This window comes from Malaclemys terrapin, chromosome 17, assembly GCF_027887155.1.
Source record: "Malaclemys terrapin pileata isolate rMalTer1 chromosome 17, rMalTer1.hap1, whole genome shotgun sequence".
Lineage (NCBI taxonomy): Eukaryota > Metazoa > Chordata > Testudines > Emydidae > Malaclemys > Malaclemys terrapin.
In genome coordinates this window covers 2,403,525-2,424,315 of record NC_071521.1, presented here as the reverse complement: position 1 = coordinate 2,424,315, position 20,791 = coordinate 2,403,525, and the positions used below count along the sequence as shown (strand labels likewise).

The window sequence follows — 20,791 nt, the reverse complement described above, 5'->3', positions numbered from 1 at the left end:
TCCCACCCTCCTACCTGCCCAGCTCCCCCCGCCTCCCTCCCAGCTCCCTACTACCACCCCCCCGGGCTCCCTACCCTCCCGCCCCGGCTCCCCCCCGCCCCCTACTACCACCCCCCCGGGCTCCCTACCCTCCCGCCCCGGCTCCCTCCCGCCTCCCCCCCAGCTCCCTACTACCCCCCCCGGGCTCCCTACCCTCCCGCCCCGGCTCCCTCCCACCCTCCTACCTGCCCAGCTCCCCCCGCCTCCCTCCCAGCTCCCTACTACCACCCCCCCGGGCTCCCTACCCTCCCGCCCCCTACTACCACCCCCCCGGGCTCCCTACCCTCCCGCCCCGGCTCCCCCCCGCCCCCTACTACCACCCCCCCGGGCTCCCTACCCTCCCGCCCCGGCTCCCCCCCGCCCCCTACTACCACCCCCCCGGGCTCCCTACCCTCCCGCCCCCTACTACCACCCCCCCGGGCTCCCTACCCTCCCGCCCCCTACTATCACCCCCCCGGGCTCCCTACCCTCCCCCCCCCAGCTCCCTCCCACCCTCCTACCTGCCCAGCTCCCCCTGGCCCCCTCCCTACGCGCCCCCGCCGGCCAGTGACGGCAGTGCCAGCCGGGCCGCAACGAGGGAGCCCCGCCCAGCTGCCCGCTCCCTGAGGGTCGGCCCCGCCCCTGACTGCCGGCGCGCGGGACGCTGCTGACGCACACCCGGCGGCCCGCGGGCTTAACGGCTGCCGAGCCGGGAACGAGGCTGCGGGGAGGGCTCTAGTCCGGACGGCGAGGAACTGCCCGCGCGCCCTCCGCTGTGCGCATGCGCCTGGTGCCAGACGCCCTCTTCCCTAGTCGGTAGGTCTCGTCACTTCCGGCTGCCGAGTTATGTTTCCGGGTTGGGGGCTTGACAGCTGGTTCCCGGTGTCGGGAGCGTCACCTTCGGCTCCGGAAGCAGCTGCCGCCGGTGGGAGGCGATGGGGGATGGGCAGAGGGGCTGGGGGCCGCGCGGTGAGTGAGACGCTGAGACACCGGGGGGGGGGCCCCGCCGTGCGGCTCCGGCCTGCTCCGAGCGGGGCGGGCCGGGCCGGGCCGGGCAGCGCGTCGGCTAGGCAGGGGCTGCCGCGCAGGAGGCCCCCGGGCTGGTGCCGCTCCGGAGCCGGGCTCGTGGGGCGCCGCCGGCAGGGGCTGGCGGGGGAACGCGCGTGTCCACGGGCTCCGTGGCTTCGGAGGCGATAATAATGGGGGGCCCGGGCCGGGGGGCACGAGGCGTTCTTGGAGCACCCGGAAAACGGTTCAGAGTTTCAGCTGGAGGGTTTTGCGGCGCGGGGCCTGTGAGGGAGCCGCTCGGCTCCGCTTTGCGGTGCTCTCCTTCCCCCCTCCCACCGCCCCGTGTGAGACGCACAGTCGGGCTGCTCCCCTGGCGCGCTGTGGGGCTTCAGCAACTAGGAGCCCAAAGCTCGTTTCAGTTCTTGTTGGCATTGTCTACAGGGAGGGTATTCTGGAGTAACTGTCCCTGTGTGGACTCTTTGTGCTGGAATAAGTGAGGTTAACTCTGTTTGCAAGTGGAGTAATTAATACAAAATAAGCAGGAGAGTTCTGAGTAACTGCTTGTATCCATGTCAGTGCTTGGAATGCTAATTTCACAGTGGGATTACACTGCTGTTTTCAACACTCGAAGGAGTTGTAACAGCATAGAGGAGGGACATCCAGGTGAGTTGAGAACAAAGACTTGAGGTTGCACATCAACCTGGTAAATCAGTGGATTGTTGAACAAGGATTTGGTGGGTAGTGAAGTATTTATTTAAAAATATTCCGTATTTCTAGGAGCAGTATGTTAACACTTGAATGATGATAGCAGATGCAGCTCTGTCTACGACTTTCCTTAGAACACAAGACAAACAGATGAATTAGCAGAAGAATATGTGAGAAAGTTGATGTTGCAGGAGACAATAAAGAAGAATTGTTGAATATATTGTCAAATTTCTGTAGAATTGCTTAAAAATTAGGTGATGAAATGGGGAAAGATTTATTTCCAAACTGAGACACCAAAATTGAGAGTTTAGAAGAACTCGGTAATAATTCCCTGCAGAAGTCAAAGGGAATAGTAAGAACTCAAAACAGCGAAAGGGGGAAGCAAGAGAGAAATTTACTCTGAGATGTGTCTATCATTGTCATGTCAATATGCTCCTACTAGGCTCCTTGATTAGTGTAGTTAATAACTGCAAATGAATTTTTATTCCTGTTAGCTCTACGGAGCCAAAATAGTTCTGAGAAAACATTGAGAAATTACCAGTGTGAAGACCCAGCAAGAACCCAGCTTTATTCTCATGTCACACGTTTTGTTCACAGCATTAGCTATTAGAAAACCTAAGCAAAATGGGGAAATGCAATCTGGAGAATTGACGGAAAATTCCCCTAACCAAACTTCTTGCCTCTTATCCACAGCTTTGCTGAGGAAAATTGTGTACAAAGTAAATGAAATATCTTTCTGGGAAGAAATCTGCAAAACTTGTCACTGGTGACAATTCCAAATCCACTTTTGACAATTAACAATAATGAATTTGAGTGTTTCCACTCAATTCAGTAGGTAATTTGTTTTTTAAATTTTTTAATTGTGCAGTCTAACAGATATGAACTTTATAATAAGGATAATAAAAATGTCTTTTAATGCTGTATTGGTTTCAGTCTATTGTCTGGTTTGGTGTTGAAACTTGATCTCTCTTTAATTCACAGGCACTGTTAGGCTATGAGCCCTTTGAAGAAACTGGAACAGGAGTAAAACTGGCTGAGTTAAAATTAAATCTTGACTTTTGGAACCTTTAAATAAAGCATCAAACTTATTAACTGTGTAATTTGGGAACAGTCGTGTCTCAAAATACCTGGCTCTTTTGGTGCCATAGAACTGCAGCTGCAGTAAAATGTTTGCAAAACTGAAGAAGAAGATAGCAGAGGAAGCGGCAATTGGTCCTCGTCCAGGAGGGGCGGCCAGAATTCCCAGATCAGTCAGCAAAGAGTCAATCACGTCTGTGGGAGCAGATTCTGGAGATGATTTTGTAAGTATCATATTTTGCATTTTACTACAGCATTTCTAATGCACAAGGTTACAAAAAGCCATGCAAGAATCTTGACTGTGACTGAAAAAACAAGTGCACGGCAGAGAGAGATGAGTGATGTGCAAATGTATCTCTAATCAGAATAGTTTTTGGAAATTGAAGTAAGTATAGTCAGATGTTAGTGGATGAATAACTATTAAACATTATTTTTTCATGTTAAGAATATAAATTACATAATTATCCTCAGTGCAGAACATGGCAAATGAAGGTATAAAATATCAAACAATGTTACAGCAAAACTCAAGATACCGCAAGTAAATGTAATGCTGAAGATTGCAAGAAAGCAAGTCTTAGATTGTAGTATTCTGATTCTATGTTAACCTCTTAGGTTCCTGGTGCAGTTACTGGTCAGGCATATTGTTTACATACCTACATAGGATGCTTATGTTTCTGTAGCACTGGAAAAACTTGCAGACTGTTAATTGGATAAACTATTTTTCATTTTAAACTATAGTATCTGTAGACTCTATATTAATAATTTTAGGTGTGCATACATTAAATAAAACCTGTTAGTGCTTTGGCTGAAAGTCATGCCTTCTGAAGGCTCTTATGTCACCCAAATCCAAGATTAGATTATACAGCAGCATCACTTTCAGACCCTGCAGTTGCTGTAGAACAGAAGATTTCCCCTGTGTCTTCATTCCATCATCTGTAAAATAGATTTTTCCAAGGAGGGGTGTTGTAAAATAGTATTTCTGAATCTCAAACATAGATATTGGTGCTGAGCTAGACAGGAAATCGTGATCTCAAATAGTGAATGGGAAAATACTGTGGTTTCTACACTCAGTTTTTCACTCCCCCACTCAGCTAATTTTCATATAGCCACAATGTTTCTCAATACTATATCAATTGCTATTGCATTGTTAGTGTAGAGAACAGAAAGAAGTACAATGGAGGGAGACATTAAAATATATGTGAGAAAAGGTGGGTGAAGTAATGTCTCTTACTGGACCAACTTCTGGTGGCAAGGGAGACAAGCTTTCTAGCCACGCACAGCTCTTCTTCCGGTCTGGGGCAGGTCTACACTTAAAACGCTGCATCGGCACAGCGGCCCCAGCAGTTAAGTGAAGATGCTCCTGTGCCGATGGGGGAGAGTCTCCTGTCGGCGTAGTTAATCCACCTTCCCAATAGGCTGTAGCTATATCCACTGGAGAAGCTCGCCCATCGATATAGTGTGTTAGGTCAGTATAACTACGTCGCTCAAAGGTGTAGATTTTTCACCCCTCTGAGCGATGTAGTTATACCAGTATAGGTCTGTAGTGTAGACCTGGCCTGGGAAAGATACTTGGAGCATCACTGCTAAATGCAAGGTGGAACAGATTGCTTAGCATAAGTAGTTAGCGTATATTCTAAGGGACCATTCAAGGCAGAGTGGACCATTAACATCTCTGCAGTCATAGGACAGAAAGAGGGGGTTAATGGGTTACAGATTGTTGTAATAAGCCATGAATAAAAGATATTACCTCAACCGTCTCGTCTCTCTACTATTGTGGGAATGACACAGCTACAACTACATTGCATACAATAAAATATGGGTAATAGTTCAGGATTTGTTGTTAATTTTTCAAGAATTCTGTGCTTTATCAGTATGCACTTAATTGCTTTTAATTTTGTTTCCATAACGAGCAAAAAATAAGAGGACTGTAGAGAATAAAAACTAATTAAATTAATATTATTGTCAGAAATTAACATTGTATCAGTGTTTGCAAACTGTTTTTCCCAGATGAAAGGCTTACAATTTCCCTTTTCCCGCTACTTAACTATTCATCCTCTCCCCTGCTTGGAATCCTTCCAACCTGTGTGGCTTAATTTATCTCTTTCCAGTCATCCTATTACATGGTCAGTCCAGTAATTTGAGCTACTTGTTTTCAGCAACTATTCGTTTTAGAAAATATTGTATTTTGTGTCACAGGCCCATGTTGCAGAGGTGACATTTATACCCTCTTTCTTTCTCCCAAGGACCATATGCACTGACTTAGCTAGCAGAATATGCAAATCTGTTCTCCTTTCCATGGGAAATAGGAAACCATTCATTATTTCTAGCCCTTATAATGTTCGCCGTCATTAAAATTTGAGTGTGGCAGGATTGTTCTTTCTGGAGTTCAGAAACCACGTAGTTACCTATCTCTCTCTAACCTGCCAAGGCCTCTGATGGAAGCAGCTCCAGAGAAGATCTCTCATCCCAGCTACTTAGAAGAAATGAACAAATACGAAAACTGGAGGCCAAACTGTCTGGTATGTTTCCTGGGGATGTAAATGATAACTTACAACCTTTCAGTGCTGGGAAATATTTTCCTTCACACTTATTTTTTTTATTTACAAAAGGAATTTTTTTTGCTGTCTAGCTAACTTTCTACTTAATCCATTTATAATAAGCCTGTTGGTAAGCATCTGAGAACTGTACAATACAGTCAATACAAAATCCATACAGAGTGTTCAAATAAAGATTTGACTTCCTGTCTTCCTGCTGTTCTCTTGGCACATCTGTGGGATCTTCCCGAATGTTCAGTATAGTTTTCTCTGTCCCCATGCTCCAACCAGAACACTTCTTTTTGGATGTGAGGGGTTTGGAGCAGAGCCCGGAGCTGGAGCGCAGAGCAGCTCCAGAGCAGTGGAGCTGCAGGTTTTTGCCTGGAGCTGGAGCGGAGCCGGAGCACAGCTCCAAAGCCCTGGATGTCAACCCTCCAGGCCCCAGTTTGATTTCAAATTTACTATTTCAGTAGCATCCAGAGACCCTAGTTAGGGTCAGGGATCCGTGGTGTTCAGCACTGAACAGTACTTAAGATGACATAGTCTCTGCCCGGAAAGAGCTAATGGTCTAAAAAGACCTGCCTCCCAAAAAAGGGAAGGGTGGGGGCCTGGATCTTGATGCATCTTAAACTGGACAGAAATGGCCCTTGGAGACCGTCCCTGTAATGGGGGCCTCCCTGGCTGGCATACAGCTGGCAAAGGGGCCCTGTGCTGACTCCGCTCCCTGTCCTGGGTGTAGGGACTAGATTGGGGCATTGCTAGAGTGCACTATGTCCTCTGCTATTTTCTGCTTCCCGGGGCTCATAGGGCGGTCACGGGAAACAAATCATAACTTGGAGCAGCCTCAAGGTTGTTCTAACTTGAACTGGGGGCTGGGCAGGCCCCTGCTCAGCTCTCGAATATGGGAAGTGCAAAGGAGGCTTATGGTGCAACTGGAATTGTTAAGTGCTCACCTATTCATAAGGGATAATCCCTAAGTATTGTTAGGGGCATTTGAGGTCTCAATGCTTAGCTGCCATAGAGACAGGAGTCTTACAAATACCTGAAACTTTGACCAGACTCCAAGATCTGTAAACAAATCCTCCTGTGGGCTTCTAAATATACTTGTTCCAGGTACCTTCTTCCTTTAATCTGGCCTGTTAATCATATCTGCTCAAAAAATGGCAGAATTATACATTCACTGCCTCTTCTGCATCATCAAGGCCTGGATTTTAAAGGTAAGAGTGTGATGCTGTTGGCTAAGCAAGGGAGCTGGCCAAAATATTGCACAGCTATTGTAAGGTGTAATATGGAACAAGGAAATCAACTGCTTTTGGATTTCTCCGACCCTCCTTCCCTTTATCTCATTGGGGCAATTGTTCACAAGCAGAAGTCAAACCAAATCATTGTGCTTGTCACCACATTCTACTGTAGCCAATGTTCCCGTTTTTGTGCCAGATTTAGTGCCTTTTCCCTGTTGTTAGTGTAATTAGGCCCTTCTGTTTGTACCGACCATTTACTCCATGGATGGTGTGTGGCAGAATTATTTGCTTGTGGTGTTCATTGTTAAGGTCAGCCTAGTTTTCCTTAACAGGAATGATTTTCTAGTTAAGAAAATCATTGTCACTTTCCACTCATATTTTTTTTTAATTTTTTTTCCCTAATGTCTGTCCATTCCTCGTCTGTACTTCTCCCTCCTCATCCAAGATTATGCTGAACAGGTCCGAAACTTGCAGAAGATAAAAGAGAAGCTTGAAATTGCATTAGAAAAGCATCAGGATTGTACGTACTTTTATTTTTTTTCCTTTTTTCTTTTTTAATTTAAAACTGTTCTGCCTTGAATGCAGACGGAGTGTAAAAAGCTGTATAGTTAAAAATGTTTCTCTTCGTATTGCGTACATATTGGTTGTAAAAATAGCACACAACTTTCTGCTTGATTTACAGTGAACAAAGCAGCTGTGGTTTGTTTGCAGTTATTCTGACAGTTGCCAGCAAGCTCTTTTGCTGAACTTATGACTGGCATTTTAAAAAAATCTACAGCATTATTGCAGTCCAGATGGGGCCCTGCTGAAATCTTTGTTTGTGGTAGCACTCATAGTGCTAGGCATTGTGTGAACGTAAAGGGAGGCCTGACCATCTTGATAGTGGTAGTTCTAAATTTTAGTGTGACCTACAATATTTACAGAAGTAAATACACAGTGTTGGCATTTGCATATCGTGACTTTTTAACTAGTGATTCTCTGACAGCTTCCATGAAGAAATTTCAGGAGCAGAATGAGGCTTACCAGGCCAACAGAGCAAAGATGGCTGAAGGAATGGCTTTGGCATTAGAAAAAAAGGACCAGGTAATAAACACAAGGTTGACACAATGAAACAATTGACTGATAGTGGGAGGCTTCTGAGTACAATGATCTTGGCATAGTCAACATGTTGTAGTACTAGAGAATCACTGCTGAGATGTAGTATTTGTTTGCCTTGATTTATTCTTATCTGGGTGGAGGGAAAGAAAGAGGGATAAGGTGCAAGGGTCAGTGTTGCTGACAGTTCATTCTGAGACAACGTGCATAGCTCGCTCTTTTTTCTTTAAAAGAGCTCATGAAAGTCTCTAATGTGAACTCAAACTCACATTTGCTGTCTAGGTACAACTCTGTTGTCACATAATTAAAATGTCTATAGATCAGTCATTCTCAACCCGTGGGCTGCTTGCAGCCCAATCAGCTCAGAGCTGCAGCCTATGTGACATCTTCAGGGTCATACAGGTAGCGTAAATACTGTGTGAACGTGGCCCACATAACACAGAGGGGGCTGCATATGCAGCCCACAATGGTAAGTATGTGGAGAACCACGGCTGTAGATGATGCATTTTTGTTTGCACAGGGCAGATATGCTGTCGTGTCATAAATGAACCTGTCATAGGCTTTACTGGTATATTAAAATCCTCTCTGGTTACTTTTACTCATTCCATTTGATAACAATTATCCTAATTTAATACCTTCAGTCACATTTATTGTTGCATTTCAAAGTTGGTGCTTAGATTTTTATTTGCCCTCTTTTTTTCTGTCCTTCTCTCCTCCCCTTTGCAGGAATGGAGGGAGAAGTTGGTTCATCTTGAAAAGGCAAGTCTCCTTTGATACCTCTCTGTTAAATGTAGGCCTATGCACATACTGGGACTTGGCAAAGAAAAGTTTATACAGAAAATGTAATTATCGAGAGTATCTGATTCCTTGTTCTCTGGCTGAGACCTGATATTCATGTTTCATTCTCCACTTCTTCACCCCGGAAGTTAAACTGGAACTCGTTTTGGAGAGGGAAATAACCAAACACAGACTTCAGACACAAGCAAGAGATGAGAGATTGGCGCGCCAGCCAGCCTAGATGTAAAAGCTCAGCCTTTACCCAGATTGCTCGTGTCTCGTTAGCGGAGTGTTGAGATAGCACTTACATTTCTTGCTTTATGCTTTCAAGTATTAGTAAATTAATCCCTTGCATTGCTGCCGAGGTATTATCCTTATTTTACAGAGGGGGACAGAGAGATGTGAGTGCTTAAGGTCTCGAAGCTATTCCTTTCAGAGTCAATGTGAGAGCTCTGTGGTCTGATCCCGAGGTTGGGAGTCAGGTACTCCAAAATCACACTGCATGCCAGGAAGTGATTTAATCTCTCATCCCTCTGTGGTTTGAGGGAGAACAGAGTGGTTCTGGGGTGAGGAAGATCTTTATGTGCAAGCTGATGATACATTTATAAAAAAAAAAAAATAGTAAAATCTTGTTTTCAGACTATAAACTCGTTAGGACAGTGATCATGTCTTCATGCCTGTCTGTGAAGCATTTAGCGCTCTGTTGGCACTGTATAAACAAAATCCTCACTAGCGTAGACTACGTAGTGGCACTTGCAAGCGCTCCCTCTTCCTTTGCTGTCTGCCGTTGATGCTCATTTCCTGCCATGAATATTATATGCATTTGCTATGGCAACTGCTGAACAGAGTGCTGCGGGATGAGCTTTATTACCGCTCCCCTTATTTTTCTGTGTAGCATTGACTTGGTGAGATTTGTTAAGAGCCTTTCTAGCCTTGTCACCAAAGTAGCTGGCGAGCACTGTAATGACTATAGACCAGAGCTTTAGTCGCATAAGGGAATTGACATCTGGCTGGAGAAAAATCCTATTGGCTCACAGCCATGGATGCCTGCAAATGAAACAAGTGCAATGGCAATACCTGTTTAGATCACCTACCCCACTGGGGATTTGACATGAAGCACTTCACTCCCAGAGCGTATCTTGGCTCTAAAAAGAGGAGCAGTTTTTGCCAAGAGCTGTAGCTATGAGTGCAGCCAGGGTTGTATTGTAAAGTTATTGTCCAAAAATAGGTGTATGTTGACTTCAGTCTTGTGTTGTCAGTGTCATAGCAGAAATTAGTTCCACTTCAGTAATATTTTTTAAAAAGGATTTCATTCTTGCTGTAGTTGTTCCAGCTGTCCAACTAAGTCTCTGCTCCAGGCATCTTTTACCACAGAAGCATTAAACGGATGTTTAGATTTGCTGTCAAGTGTTTCAAGTATTAATTGCCTATTATGGCATGCTTGAATGGTGGGTGTAAAGAACTTCCTATGTAATTTCTTCTTAGATACGTTATTTTTGTCTTGTTCACAGCACAGTCCTGAAAGTTTCCAAAGTTCAGTAATGCAACCTGTGTTGCTTACTGAGACGTGCATTCTGAAAATACATGCGTAAGAAGTCTGTTATTTATATAGCACCATAAGAGTGCATGGGGATTTGCAGTTATAAACATAAAACAAGATCCTGTTCCCAAGAAGCTTAATTTAATACATTGCTGACCTGAAATTGAGTGGCAGACATTTTGGATTCCTTGTTTAATTTTGGTGCTTGTTTAACAGGAAAAAGAGATGCTTTCGGCTCAGTTACAAGAAATGAGGGAGCAGAGTTTAAATCTTTTCCAAAAGAGAGATGAAATTGATGAACTAGAGGGCTTTCAACAGCAGGAACTGGCCAAAGTCAAACACATGGTGAGATTATTTTGTAGTCTCTTGGTTTTGGTGCTCAAATATATACTACTTGGTGACTCAACATTAAGGCTTTGTCTGCACTACCCACCTTTTAGCGACACCACTGTGCTGCTACAGGTAGCAGCAGTGTAGCTGCTGTTTGTCAGCTGGAGAGAGCTCTCCCGCTGACCAACAAAACAAAAACTTCCACCCCCAACGAGCACCAGCAGCTTTGTCAGCAGGAGAGCGCGCAACAAGGTTAGTCATGTGCTCAAAAAGGTTAATCACGCAATCAGTTGCACTGTTAAACAATAATAGTATGCCATTTATATAAATATTTTTGAATCTTTTCTGCATTTTCAAATATATTGCTTTCAATTACAACACAGAATACAAAGTGTACAGTGCTCACTTTATTTTTGATTACAAATATTTGCACTGTAAGAAAACAAAAGAAATAGTATTTTTCAATTCACCTCATACAAGTACTGTAGTGCAATCTCTTTATCATGAAAGTGCAACTTAAAAATGTAGATGTTTTGTTACATAACTGCACTCAAAAACAAAACAATGTAAAACTTTAGAGCTTACAAGTCCAATCAGTCCTGCTTCTTGTTCAGCCAACCACTCGGACACTTTACAGGAGATACATTTACAGGAGATAATGCTGCCCGCTTCTTGTTTATAATGTCACTTGAAAGTGAGAACAGGCAGTCGCATGGCACTGTTGTAGCTGACGTTGCAAGATATTTACATGCCAGATGCGCTAAAGATTCATATGTCCCTTCATGCTTCAGCCACCATTCCAGAGGACGTGTGTCCATACTGATGATGAGTTCTGCTTGATAACGATGCAAAGCTGTGTGGACAGACACGTGTTCATTTTCATTATCTGAGTCAGGTGCCACCAGCAGAAGGTTGATTTTCTATTTTGGTGGTTTGGGTTCTGTAGTTTCCGCATCAGAGTGTTGCTCTTTTAAGACTTCTGAAAGCATGCTCCACACCTCATCCCTCTCAAATTTTGGAAGGCACTTTGGATTCTTAAACTTTGGGTTGAGTGCTGTAGCTAGCTTTAGAAATTTCACATTGGTACTTTCTTTGCATTTTGTCAAATTTGCAGTGAAAGTGTTCTTAAAACAAACATGTGCTCGGATCATCATCCGAGACTGCTATAACATGAAATATATGGCAGAATGTGGGTAAGACAGAGCAGGGGACATACAATTCTCCCTCAAGGAGTTCAGTCACAAAGTTAATTAACAGATTATTTTTTTAACGAGCGTCATCAGCATGGATGCATGTCCTCTGGAATGATAGCCAAAGCATGAAGAGGCATATGAATCTTTAGCGTATCTGGCACGTAAATTTTTTGCAAACTGGGCTCCCACAGTGCCATGCGAATGCCTGTTCTCACTTTCAGGTGACATTGTAAACAAGAAGCAGGCAGCATTATCTCCTGTAAATTGTCTGAGTGGTTGGCTGAACAAGAAGTAGGACTGAGTGGACTTGTAGCTCTGAAGTTTTACATGGTTTTGTTTTTGAGTGCAATTATGTAACACAACAAAATATCTACGTTTGTAAGTTGCACTTCCATGACAGAGATAGCACTACCGTACTTGTATGAGGTGAATTGAAAAATAGTATTTTATCATTTTTACAGTGAAAATACTTGTAATGAAAAATATAAAGTGAGTACTGTACATCTTGTATTCTGTGTTGTAATTGAAGTCGATATATTTGAAAATGTAGAAAAACATCCAAAATATTTAATTAATTTCAATTAGTATTCTGTTGTTTAACAGTGTGATTAAAACTGCAATTAATCAACACCCCTATTCAAAAATTTACAACTGAACATTGATTTACTACAGCTTTGAAACTTTACTATGCAGAAGAAAAATGCTGCTTTTAACCACCTTAATTTAAATGAAACAAGCACAGAAAGCTTCTTTTTTTTTTTTTTTAAACTTTCCGTTTAGTTAGTTAGTATTTTACCTTTAACTCAGTACTGTATTGTATCTACGTTTTGGTTTTGGTCTCTGCTGACTGCATGTTACCAGCTCCACATGAGGGTTGTGGTTGACTGGTCAGTTTGTAACTCTGAGGTTCACCTGTATGTTAATTCACTGACAATTGGAGTCTTTACAGTATGTGTCTACATGCAGTATCATGTAAACTCCCAGCTGACACTGAATTTTCAGCCTTCTCTGTGTAAAATTTAATCTAATTTAGCTTATAACTTTGATAAAGGCAGCAAGACCCCTCCTTCAGAAGCCTTTATTAATTGCATCAGTTCATCTTTGTCAAAGATAATGTTCTAATGTTCAGCTTTTGAAAAAGGAAGAGTCTCTAAGCAGAGCAGAACAGGAGCTAGAGGCATGCCGTCGGGAACTAACCCATGCTAAACAAGAGCTGCAGGTCACAAGCAACTTGTCATCGCTTCTGAGCAATGAAGTGGAAGAGTTGCGGCAGCAGCACTCGGAGCTGGAAGCACAGAGGTGTGTATGTGGTGGGGTAAAGGAGTCTGTCAGCAATATCTAGATATTCTGATGTATTTCCCACTTGGCTCTAGCTCCCCTTGAAGAGCCTGCATGTGCAGTAGGCTCGATACTTAGTCGGTACTTGCATACTAGCATGTGACAGGGAGTACACTATTTCTTTACTAAAATTACCCTTTTACAGTCAAATTGAAACTTTGGTTTGTTTGTATGCAACCTGGATCACTTAGCAGAGTTCTCTGTGCTCAGTCACTACCATTCTTCCGCCTGGTTATGAGTGCTGGAGTATGCAGTAACTAACTTGTAAGCTCCTGTGAATGATTAGTTCCAGGCCAAAATGGCTGTTCTATGATTTTTTTCTAATCATAAGGTTTTGTAATCTAGCCTCCTTCCCTTGGCAGATGCATTCTGCTTGCTGGCACATTGAGTTACTGTTTTTCTTTCTGTGAAGGGATGAACTAGTGGCAGCTGAGGTGAATGCAGAAAATAAGATCACTGCCCTGGAGCAGAGAGGACAAGAGCTACAAACCTTCATTCAGCATCTTTCGGCAGACTTGCAAAACGTAAGTTGAGATAATTGGAGTCTGATACCTTCCTTTCTGTCAGCTAATGCGACAGTTCAAACTGGACCTTCACTGAAACGTTTGTTTGCATTTGCTTTGTAAAAACTGAGTTTAGAATCAAAAACCATTTTCCTATATGCCGTAGGCTCGAGTTGCTGCCTCTGGTTGTGAGAAGAGATTGGAAACTTTACAGATAGAGCATGAATCTCTCAAACTGGAATATGAACAACACAAGCTAAAGGTGAAAATGTGGGGACTTTTGGTCTGACCCAGTATGGCTGTTCTTATGTGTGTGATCGGAGGGTACTCAGAAGTTGGTTAGGTTTTAGTGTTCTCAAGCTCTTATACCTGAGATTGTTTGTATTTAATCAGTCTGAACGGCATGAATGCAGTGCAACGTGGCTTCTGAATTGTTTAGCAGAGATTTTTATATTAACTTCCTCAGCTGAATTATGAACCAGGCATGTGACTTGCTACTGGCAGGTAAAAACACCCAAAGCTAGTAAATGTAATCTTGGAGCAAGACTTAATTTTTTGTAAGTCCCTTTATAGCAAGTTTCAGCCCTATTTAGGACTATCACCAGGAGAGTTGTAAATGCCTGGAAAGTGGGGTAAATGTGTGAGAATTGCCAGCCATGATACCCCCACTGGCAATCTTGTGAATAAATTCAAGAAGTTTGGATAATGGAGCTTTGCTATCTGTGGACAATATGTTAACAAATTGGGGAAGCACCGGGGGAAGGGAATCGTGTAATGAAATTAGGTATCAGAGAAGTCTCTGGCAATAGTCATACTAAATCCAAAGTATTAGTATCAAAGACCACAAGAAAATCTAGCTTCTGTTGGGCATACAACTCAGTAAGCTAATTATGGGTCCATACTGCATAATTTTTCCAGATGGGGGGGAATAAAATTGCAGACCTCTACTGGAAAGGCTGAATGGACCGAGCAAATAACATGGATTGGTAGAATTGCAATAGTTAAAATGACCTTTTCTCTTCCAGATTGAAATAAAAATGTAAACACTTCCTATAGAAATCCCAACTCAAGATATTAAAATACATTCTCTATTTTATGCTTTATTTGGGACAGTACGTTTTATATAGGCCTAATAAATAAATTAATTAATTGAAATACAAATTCTGTAGGCCAGTATTGAATGAATGGGTGGATTGAGTGAAGCTTCAGAAATGGAAGCCACAACCCCGAGAAAGGGAATAATCTAACAATCTACCTCACTTCAGTTGAGTTTGTATATATTTAATGTTGTATGGATCTGTCTGCACTGCAAAAAAAAAAAAAAAGACCCATGGCAGCAAGTCTTAGAGCCTGGGTTAACTCACGTGGGCTCATGTTATGGGGCTAACATTCCAGTGTAGATGTTTACGCTCAGGCTTGAGCCCAGGTTCTGAGACCTACCCCCTTGCTGGGTTTTAGAGCCAGAGTCTCAATGTCTACACTGTTATTTGCAGCCCTGTAGCATGAGCCCCATGTGCTTAAGCTGGTTGACCTGGACTCTGAGACTCACTGCAGTGGGTCTTCCCTTCCTTCCCCTCTTCTCCCTCCCCGCCCCCCATCCTAGACATACCCTAAGATAACATAGAGTGGCTTTCATTAAAGAGAATTTTTTTGATGTGTGTTTGAGGGGGTGGGTGGGTTCCCCCCAAGTGAAATCACTATGTACTGAGCTTGGCTATAAAGATGACACTGGCTTTTTGTTCCAACAGATGACTGTTGAAGTTGTTGAGAAAAATAAACTCATTGAACATCTGCAGGAAAAAGTGTCTTCCCTAGAAAAGAGATTAGAAGGGAATTTTTCAGGGGATGAACATGTGTGGGAGCTACTCAAGGAGGTAACATTTTTAGACTGCTTTAAATCCCTTGAGAATTGTGTGGCTATTACTGTATCTGTCATGTAATGGAAGAAATATCTAATATCCTGCATATGCTTCTGTTCCTGCAGTGTGTATTTGCACTCTGCTCCTGCTGGGTGGAATCTTAGACCTTCTCAAGTGTGTTCATGGTCATGTCTGTATTGAGGGTAGCACACAGAGATTGCAAGCCTTAATACCAGTAACCAAAGAGTTAACATTTAATGTATATTCCTCCTCTTCTGTGCTCTGGTTGCTAAATGGGCTTGCAAAGCACATGGGAAAGAACTCTGGGCACTCTTAAGCAAAGTCCAAACCATCCATTGTATCCACCGAGCTAAGACCCAAGCACTGATGAGAAATAGCTGTAAGTTGAGAGAGCACAGAGGGGAACTGCGCACGGCCAATATCTCCCGTTACTTCCTGACCCTGTTCCGCAGCACTGATATACCATATTGTTTCTGAACAAAGGCAGGTTTCCCCAGCCTAGGATGGGGCCACTTGCTTTTCCCTGGTAGCACTCGCCTGCAATGCCCAGCACCCTAGCCTGGTGCAGCTAGTAAATGAACCTGTCTTAAATAAATCCAAGTCCAGTTTGAAAGCTACTTGTAGAGGCAGCACAATGTCCTCTTAGAGAGTAAATGCTACAGCTAGTAAATATTTTACCCTTTGCATGTGTGTTCTGTAATGTCCCAGCAGAGTGGCTCTAAAGGGCAGTAGAGGAGGTATTTCTGTTGCAGCATTGTAGTTTCTCTGACTCCCTGCAGTTGGTCACAGATGCTGATTACATCCTCAGCTTGGACTTCAGTCGAGCATCTCCACGTCTCCCATTTTCAGTACAAATGCTGTGCAGTAGTGGTCAGTAGCTTCACTCAGTGTCAGCTCCTAGGTGCAAAGGTGTGTTACAAGTCCTAGTAACTGCTGTTTGGATTCTGGCCATCATGCCTTCACCTTAAAAACAGTTTTCAGAGATTAAACTTCTGAGTCCCCCTGTATGATCTGTGATGATGTGCTTAATCTTCAGAAAACTGCTCTGGAGCAGAAACTGGATGACACCAGACAGCAGCTATTGACAGCTAGAACCAATCATGCTGAGACTGTGAACTTACTGGAAACCCAGGTATTTCCTCCTCCTTCACCAGTGCACTCAGTGGGGTTGGCACTTTTGGCCATCTGGAAGGATTAAGAGTGTTTTAGTATCCAGAGAATTTTATTTAAAACCCAATACCAATTGCCAACCTTTCAGTCTTTTTTTTCAGAAGATTTGAGACTGAATATAACATTGAGCTTTGAAAGGAAACCTTATCTCACCAAATCCACTTAGTATGTCTGTTTTAACTAGAGATTTTGTGTGGCATATATAGCCCTGGTTTCATACCAACCCTTCTGTCACAGGGTGACACTGGCCTTTTAGTGGCAAGAGGCCAGTGCACCTGTGACTGGCCAGTTGAACACCACCTCCCCACCCCCCAGTTTTGTTAAAAGATGGCACCTGGCCCTAGACCCTTCTAGGTCCCTGAAGGAAGATGGGAAGGGGGCCTGTGAGCGCTTCCTTCCCACAGGGGAGAGAGCAGCCGAGAGTTGTCTGAAGGAAAGAGCTTCAGGAAACCAGGAGAGCAGTAACGGTGAGCTGCAGGTGATGCGTTCTGAGGAAAACCATTGAAGGACTGGCTGGAGCTGGGGAACCGTGCCACAGTTCAGGAAGGCTTGTACAGTGGTCCCTAGGAAGAGCGCAAGAACCAGAGTGGTCAGCGTAAGCCTGGCCCAGAAGCAAGGGGCTAACTCTGGAAGGCGGCCCTGAGGAGCTGGCAAGGAAGCCCAGGGAGTGTAACGCTGCAGTGAGCACTGTGGTGGGCTGTGGAAAGTGCCCAGGAAAAAGGGGTTGGTCCTGGAGGGAGGTTCCCCTGAGCAGGGGTGGGGCTGACTCTGGGCTCCAGGAAGAGACTCGTGGGAGAAAAGTGCGTCTTGAAACTCTTGGAGACGGAGGCCCTGGAATGGGGATAACAGAGTTCTGACAGAGTGGTTAATGGCAACCAGTGACCTTTCACTGGGATCAAAGAGCTCTTGTATTGTAACCAAGTTTTACTTTCGGGGTTGGGAGGAACTGTTTTTACTATCAGGTACCTGTGGACTTGGCATTTTATATGAATAAGCGTTTGAATTTGTCATTGAGACAACATTCCTTTGCATGGGTGAATAAAGGACAGACGGAGGCAGGTGCACTTGTCATGCCACAGCCAGCCGCTGGAGGCAGGGGCCATGGTGTGACATATTCCCTTATCTAATTTATCCACATTTCGATTCCTATTTCTAGGTCACTAAACTGAACAGCAAAGTAACTGAAGCACAGGGATTGCTCTGTGAGAGAGACGAGTTTCTGAAGAATTTTAAAGAAAGCAACATGTGCCAGGTAGGCCCTTTCCTGAAAGGTGTCGTCTAAGGGTTTCTGTGTTTAGCCTCCTCTGCTACATCCTTTCCTACCCCATATTACTATTTTGTGTGCTGCTCTCCAGTAATATCGATCTTTATGGACAAGGGAGTAACTCACTCTCCTGTTTTAGCTGAAAGAACTTGACCAAGCTCTACAGCTCGCTAACAGGGCACTAGAGAGGAGCAAAGAAGAAATCGGTGAGAGGGATCTACAGATCCAAAAGCTGGTGAGAATCCTCTAATCGCTCAGGTGACTCCTGCTAAAGCGTCTCCACCATTCTCCGTTTCATTATTGATAAGGCTGCAGTTGTCAGAATTCTTCGTGCTAATCCTGCAGCAATGGCTCCAAGATGAGTAAATGTATTTGTATGTGAGGGTAGGCGCCAGATCACCCCAGAAATAAAGCATAGCATTGCCATTCGTTGGCGATAAGAATGGGGATAAAGCAGTATGAAGTTATGCCTGACTCTGGCTGCAAGCTCCACGTACCCTCCAGTAACCATAGGGTTAATACAGTGTTAACTTACAGTAATGTTTTTTCCTGAAGCAAACAGATCTAGAGGTTGAGAGCAGCAAGTTACAACAGCATATCTCAACGGTAAAGCATCAGTGCGCAGAACGGATTAGCAGGCTGGAGGCTCAAATAGCTGCCCTGGAAACAGCTCGAGAGTTTGATAAAACAACCTCCCAACATAAGATAGTAAGTACAGAAACTGTTCTGTAGAGGGATATTGAGTCCCCAGATGCTGCCTCTGGCATCACCTGTAACCCTTCTGTGTATTGTCTGAAAATACTAAATTCATATGTAACTGCATGTTCAAAGCTGTTCATACTGTGGTGGTTTGAAGTTGAGGGTGAAGATCTTTCTCCAAGCAACAACGTTCAGAGGCACGGAATATGCATAAAGCAACATCTCTTTGGGGGTGGGGTTGTGGATGTTTACTTGTACTGTAAATGTTCACACCCTGGTTCTTGGCACACAAGATCTTTCCATTTTACAGAGCCAGTTGGAACAGGAAAATGAAGATTTTAATGAAAGCAGACAAGAATATGAAAGTTCTTTAAAGAAACAAGAGTCTGAACTGGAAAGACTAAAGGTATGGGCCTAACTCTGTTGATGACTATGCTTAAGTAAAGAACTAAGTTTGAGAAACAGCTAATGGCAAACTGTACCCTCTTGTCCATACTTAAAGCTCATAGGTTCAGATCACGGTTAATTACTGCCACACACCTTCCTCTTTGGAATTAAAATACCTACACAATACAAAAAGAAGAACAGGAGTACTTGTGGCACCTTAGAGACTAACAAATTTATTAGAGCATAAGCTTTCGTGGACTACAGCCCACTTCTTCGGATGCATATAGAATGGAACATATAATGAGGAGATATATATACACACATACAGAGAGCATAAACAGGTGGGAGTTGTCTTACTAACTCTGAGAGGCCAATTAATTAAGAGAAAAAAAAAACAAAAAAAAAACAAAAAACTTTTGAAGTGATAATCAAGCTAGCCGAGTACAGACAGTGTGATAAGAAGTGTGAGAGTACTTACAAGGGGAGATAGTCAACGTTTGTAATGGCTCAGCCATTCCCATTACTCTGAAACTACACAATACAAACCATTCAAGATTCATTACAAATGGCTGGTACTTTCTTGACACACAATGCTTAGGTCTTACTAAATACTGGCATAAACAGTACATTCCAGGACTTAAAGGGATCCTGTCAAGTAAGAATAGCTTTGAAATCCGCTGAGGAAGAAAAGCACTAATAAAAGCACAGAATATCATTAGCAATACATCATTTCAGTCCTTTAACAGCTACTGCTATCTAAATGAGAGGACTACTAAATAAAACACTGTTCAGTCATTTAAAGCCTAAACCTTCTCTCCTTTATGATTATAATCTCCTAGAAAGCTCTCAACATTCTAAATATCAGCCCTCTGGTGTGTGATGTAGAATTTAAGACTTGGCCACTGGAGGGAGTCATTTCCTTGTTAGTGTCTTTTAAATTGGAAAAAGCAAAAGTGGAAGTGGCAGGTATGAAGCCTTTCATGTGGTGGTCAGGTTTGACTTTGCATACCAGAACTATTCACCTGTCAACAGTGCCAATGCAAAAAATGGTGCCAGTATCAATCCTCTTGTCCACATATATTTTAAAAAGAATCCCAAACCACTCCAGCCAATGCTTGGGGATCACTCACCCATCCCTGAAATGCAGCTCTCTCTGGAGTGGGATGTGGCAACAATTCTTCAGCAGAAGAGCAGTGAAGACTGACTGACTACTTCAATAGAAACCAAAAAAGTGTTCCATTTTAGGTAAGCTGAATGCAATTGCCTGGGTTTGTGAAAAGTTCCAAGAAATGGGCTCTCTGCCAGTCTTAAGTTAGCATTGATTTAACAAGAAGTCTGATTTGAGGGACGAGATTGTCTGCTAATCACCTAGACATTCCATTTGTTAATGGATTTGGATCTCAGAGTTGAGAAACCACTGGCTTTTAGTCTTGTTCCTGTGAAAGCTTCATACTGAATTTTCTCCTCTTGCGTAATTATTGAAATATCACTGGCTTGCAGAAGGAATTAAGCAGCAGAGAAACAGTCAGTGTTGAAATTGCCAAAGCACTGGAAGAAACACGGAAACAAAGGGAGGAATTACAGCAGCAGGTACGTTTATTGCTTGAACCCTTGGATTGCCCTAATCCATACAGAGCAAGCTTGAACCTGATTCCTAGTAACCAGGGGCCCAAATCAGGATTAGGCCCCAAACATCCAGGAAGAGTCTCTGCCCCCAAAAGTTTCCAGTCTAAGGCCTTCCTGTTAATGCTTACACAGGAGTGTAACTTTACTCATGTGAGATGTTACACCGATGTCAATAGAACTGTGCCTATGCTCAAAGTTAGGTATGTGCCTAAGTGTGTGTTTGCAGGATTAGAGATTAAGGCAGGATGCAGCAGGTGGGTGTAATAACCAGTTGAAGAGGAGAGGGAGGGCTAGGTGCCAGTGATAGGAACACATGGCTTGCAGGCTAGCTGAGAGCCCAGTGCTAAGGTTCTCCATCATTTTGACAATTTTCCATAAGCATCACACTACACTTCTTGCATTCTTT

General features: G+C 43.6%; 1 protein-coding gene across 4 annotated transcripts in view; it reads left to right on the top strand.

Moving 5' to 3' along the window:
• Positions 1-814: 814 nt before the first annotated feature.
• The window catches only part of GOLGA1 (golgin A1), a 29,656-nt gene continuing 9,679 nt past the window's right edge, over positions 815-20,791 (top strand). Inside the window, exons 1-17 of one of the 4 annotated variants that reach the window (XM_054007145.1) lie at positions 815-834; positions 2,713-3,032; positions 5,237-5,327; positions 7,029-7,103; positions 7,569-7,666; positions 8,405-8,437; positions 10,212-10,340; positions 12,648-12,817; positions 13,269-13,380; positions 13,526-13,621; positions 15,108-15,233; positions 16,276-16,371; positions 17,566-17,661; positions 17,813-17,908; positions 18,229-18,381; positions 18,683-18,778; positions 20,260-20,349. In XM_054007145.1, coding sequence (XP_053863120.1) covers positions 2,898-3,032; positions 5,237-5,327; positions 7,029-7,103; positions 7,569-7,666; positions 8,405-8,437; positions 10,212-10,340; positions 12,648-12,817; positions 13,269-13,380; positions 13,526-13,621; positions 15,108-15,233; positions 16,276-16,371; positions 17,566-17,661; positions 17,813-17,908; positions 18,229-18,381; positions 18,683-18,778; positions 20,260-20,349 — 1,692 coding nt within the window. In that variant the 5' untranslated portion in view covers positions 815-834; positions 2,713-2,897. Of the gene's footprint in view, positions 835-891; positions 988-1,628; positions 1,690-2,712; positions 3,033-5,236; positions 5,328-7,028; positions 7,104-7,568; positions 7,667-8,404; positions 8,438-10,211; positions 10,341-12,647; positions 12,818-13,268; positions 13,381-13,525; positions 13,622-15,107; positions 15,234-16,275; positions 16,372-17,565; positions 17,662-17,812; positions 17,909-18,228; positions 18,382-18,682; positions 18,779-20,259; positions 20,350-20,791 lie in introns of those variants that run through there. The other 3 variants (XM_054007146.1, XM_054007143.1, XM_054007144.1) reach the window with 3 other exon arrangements.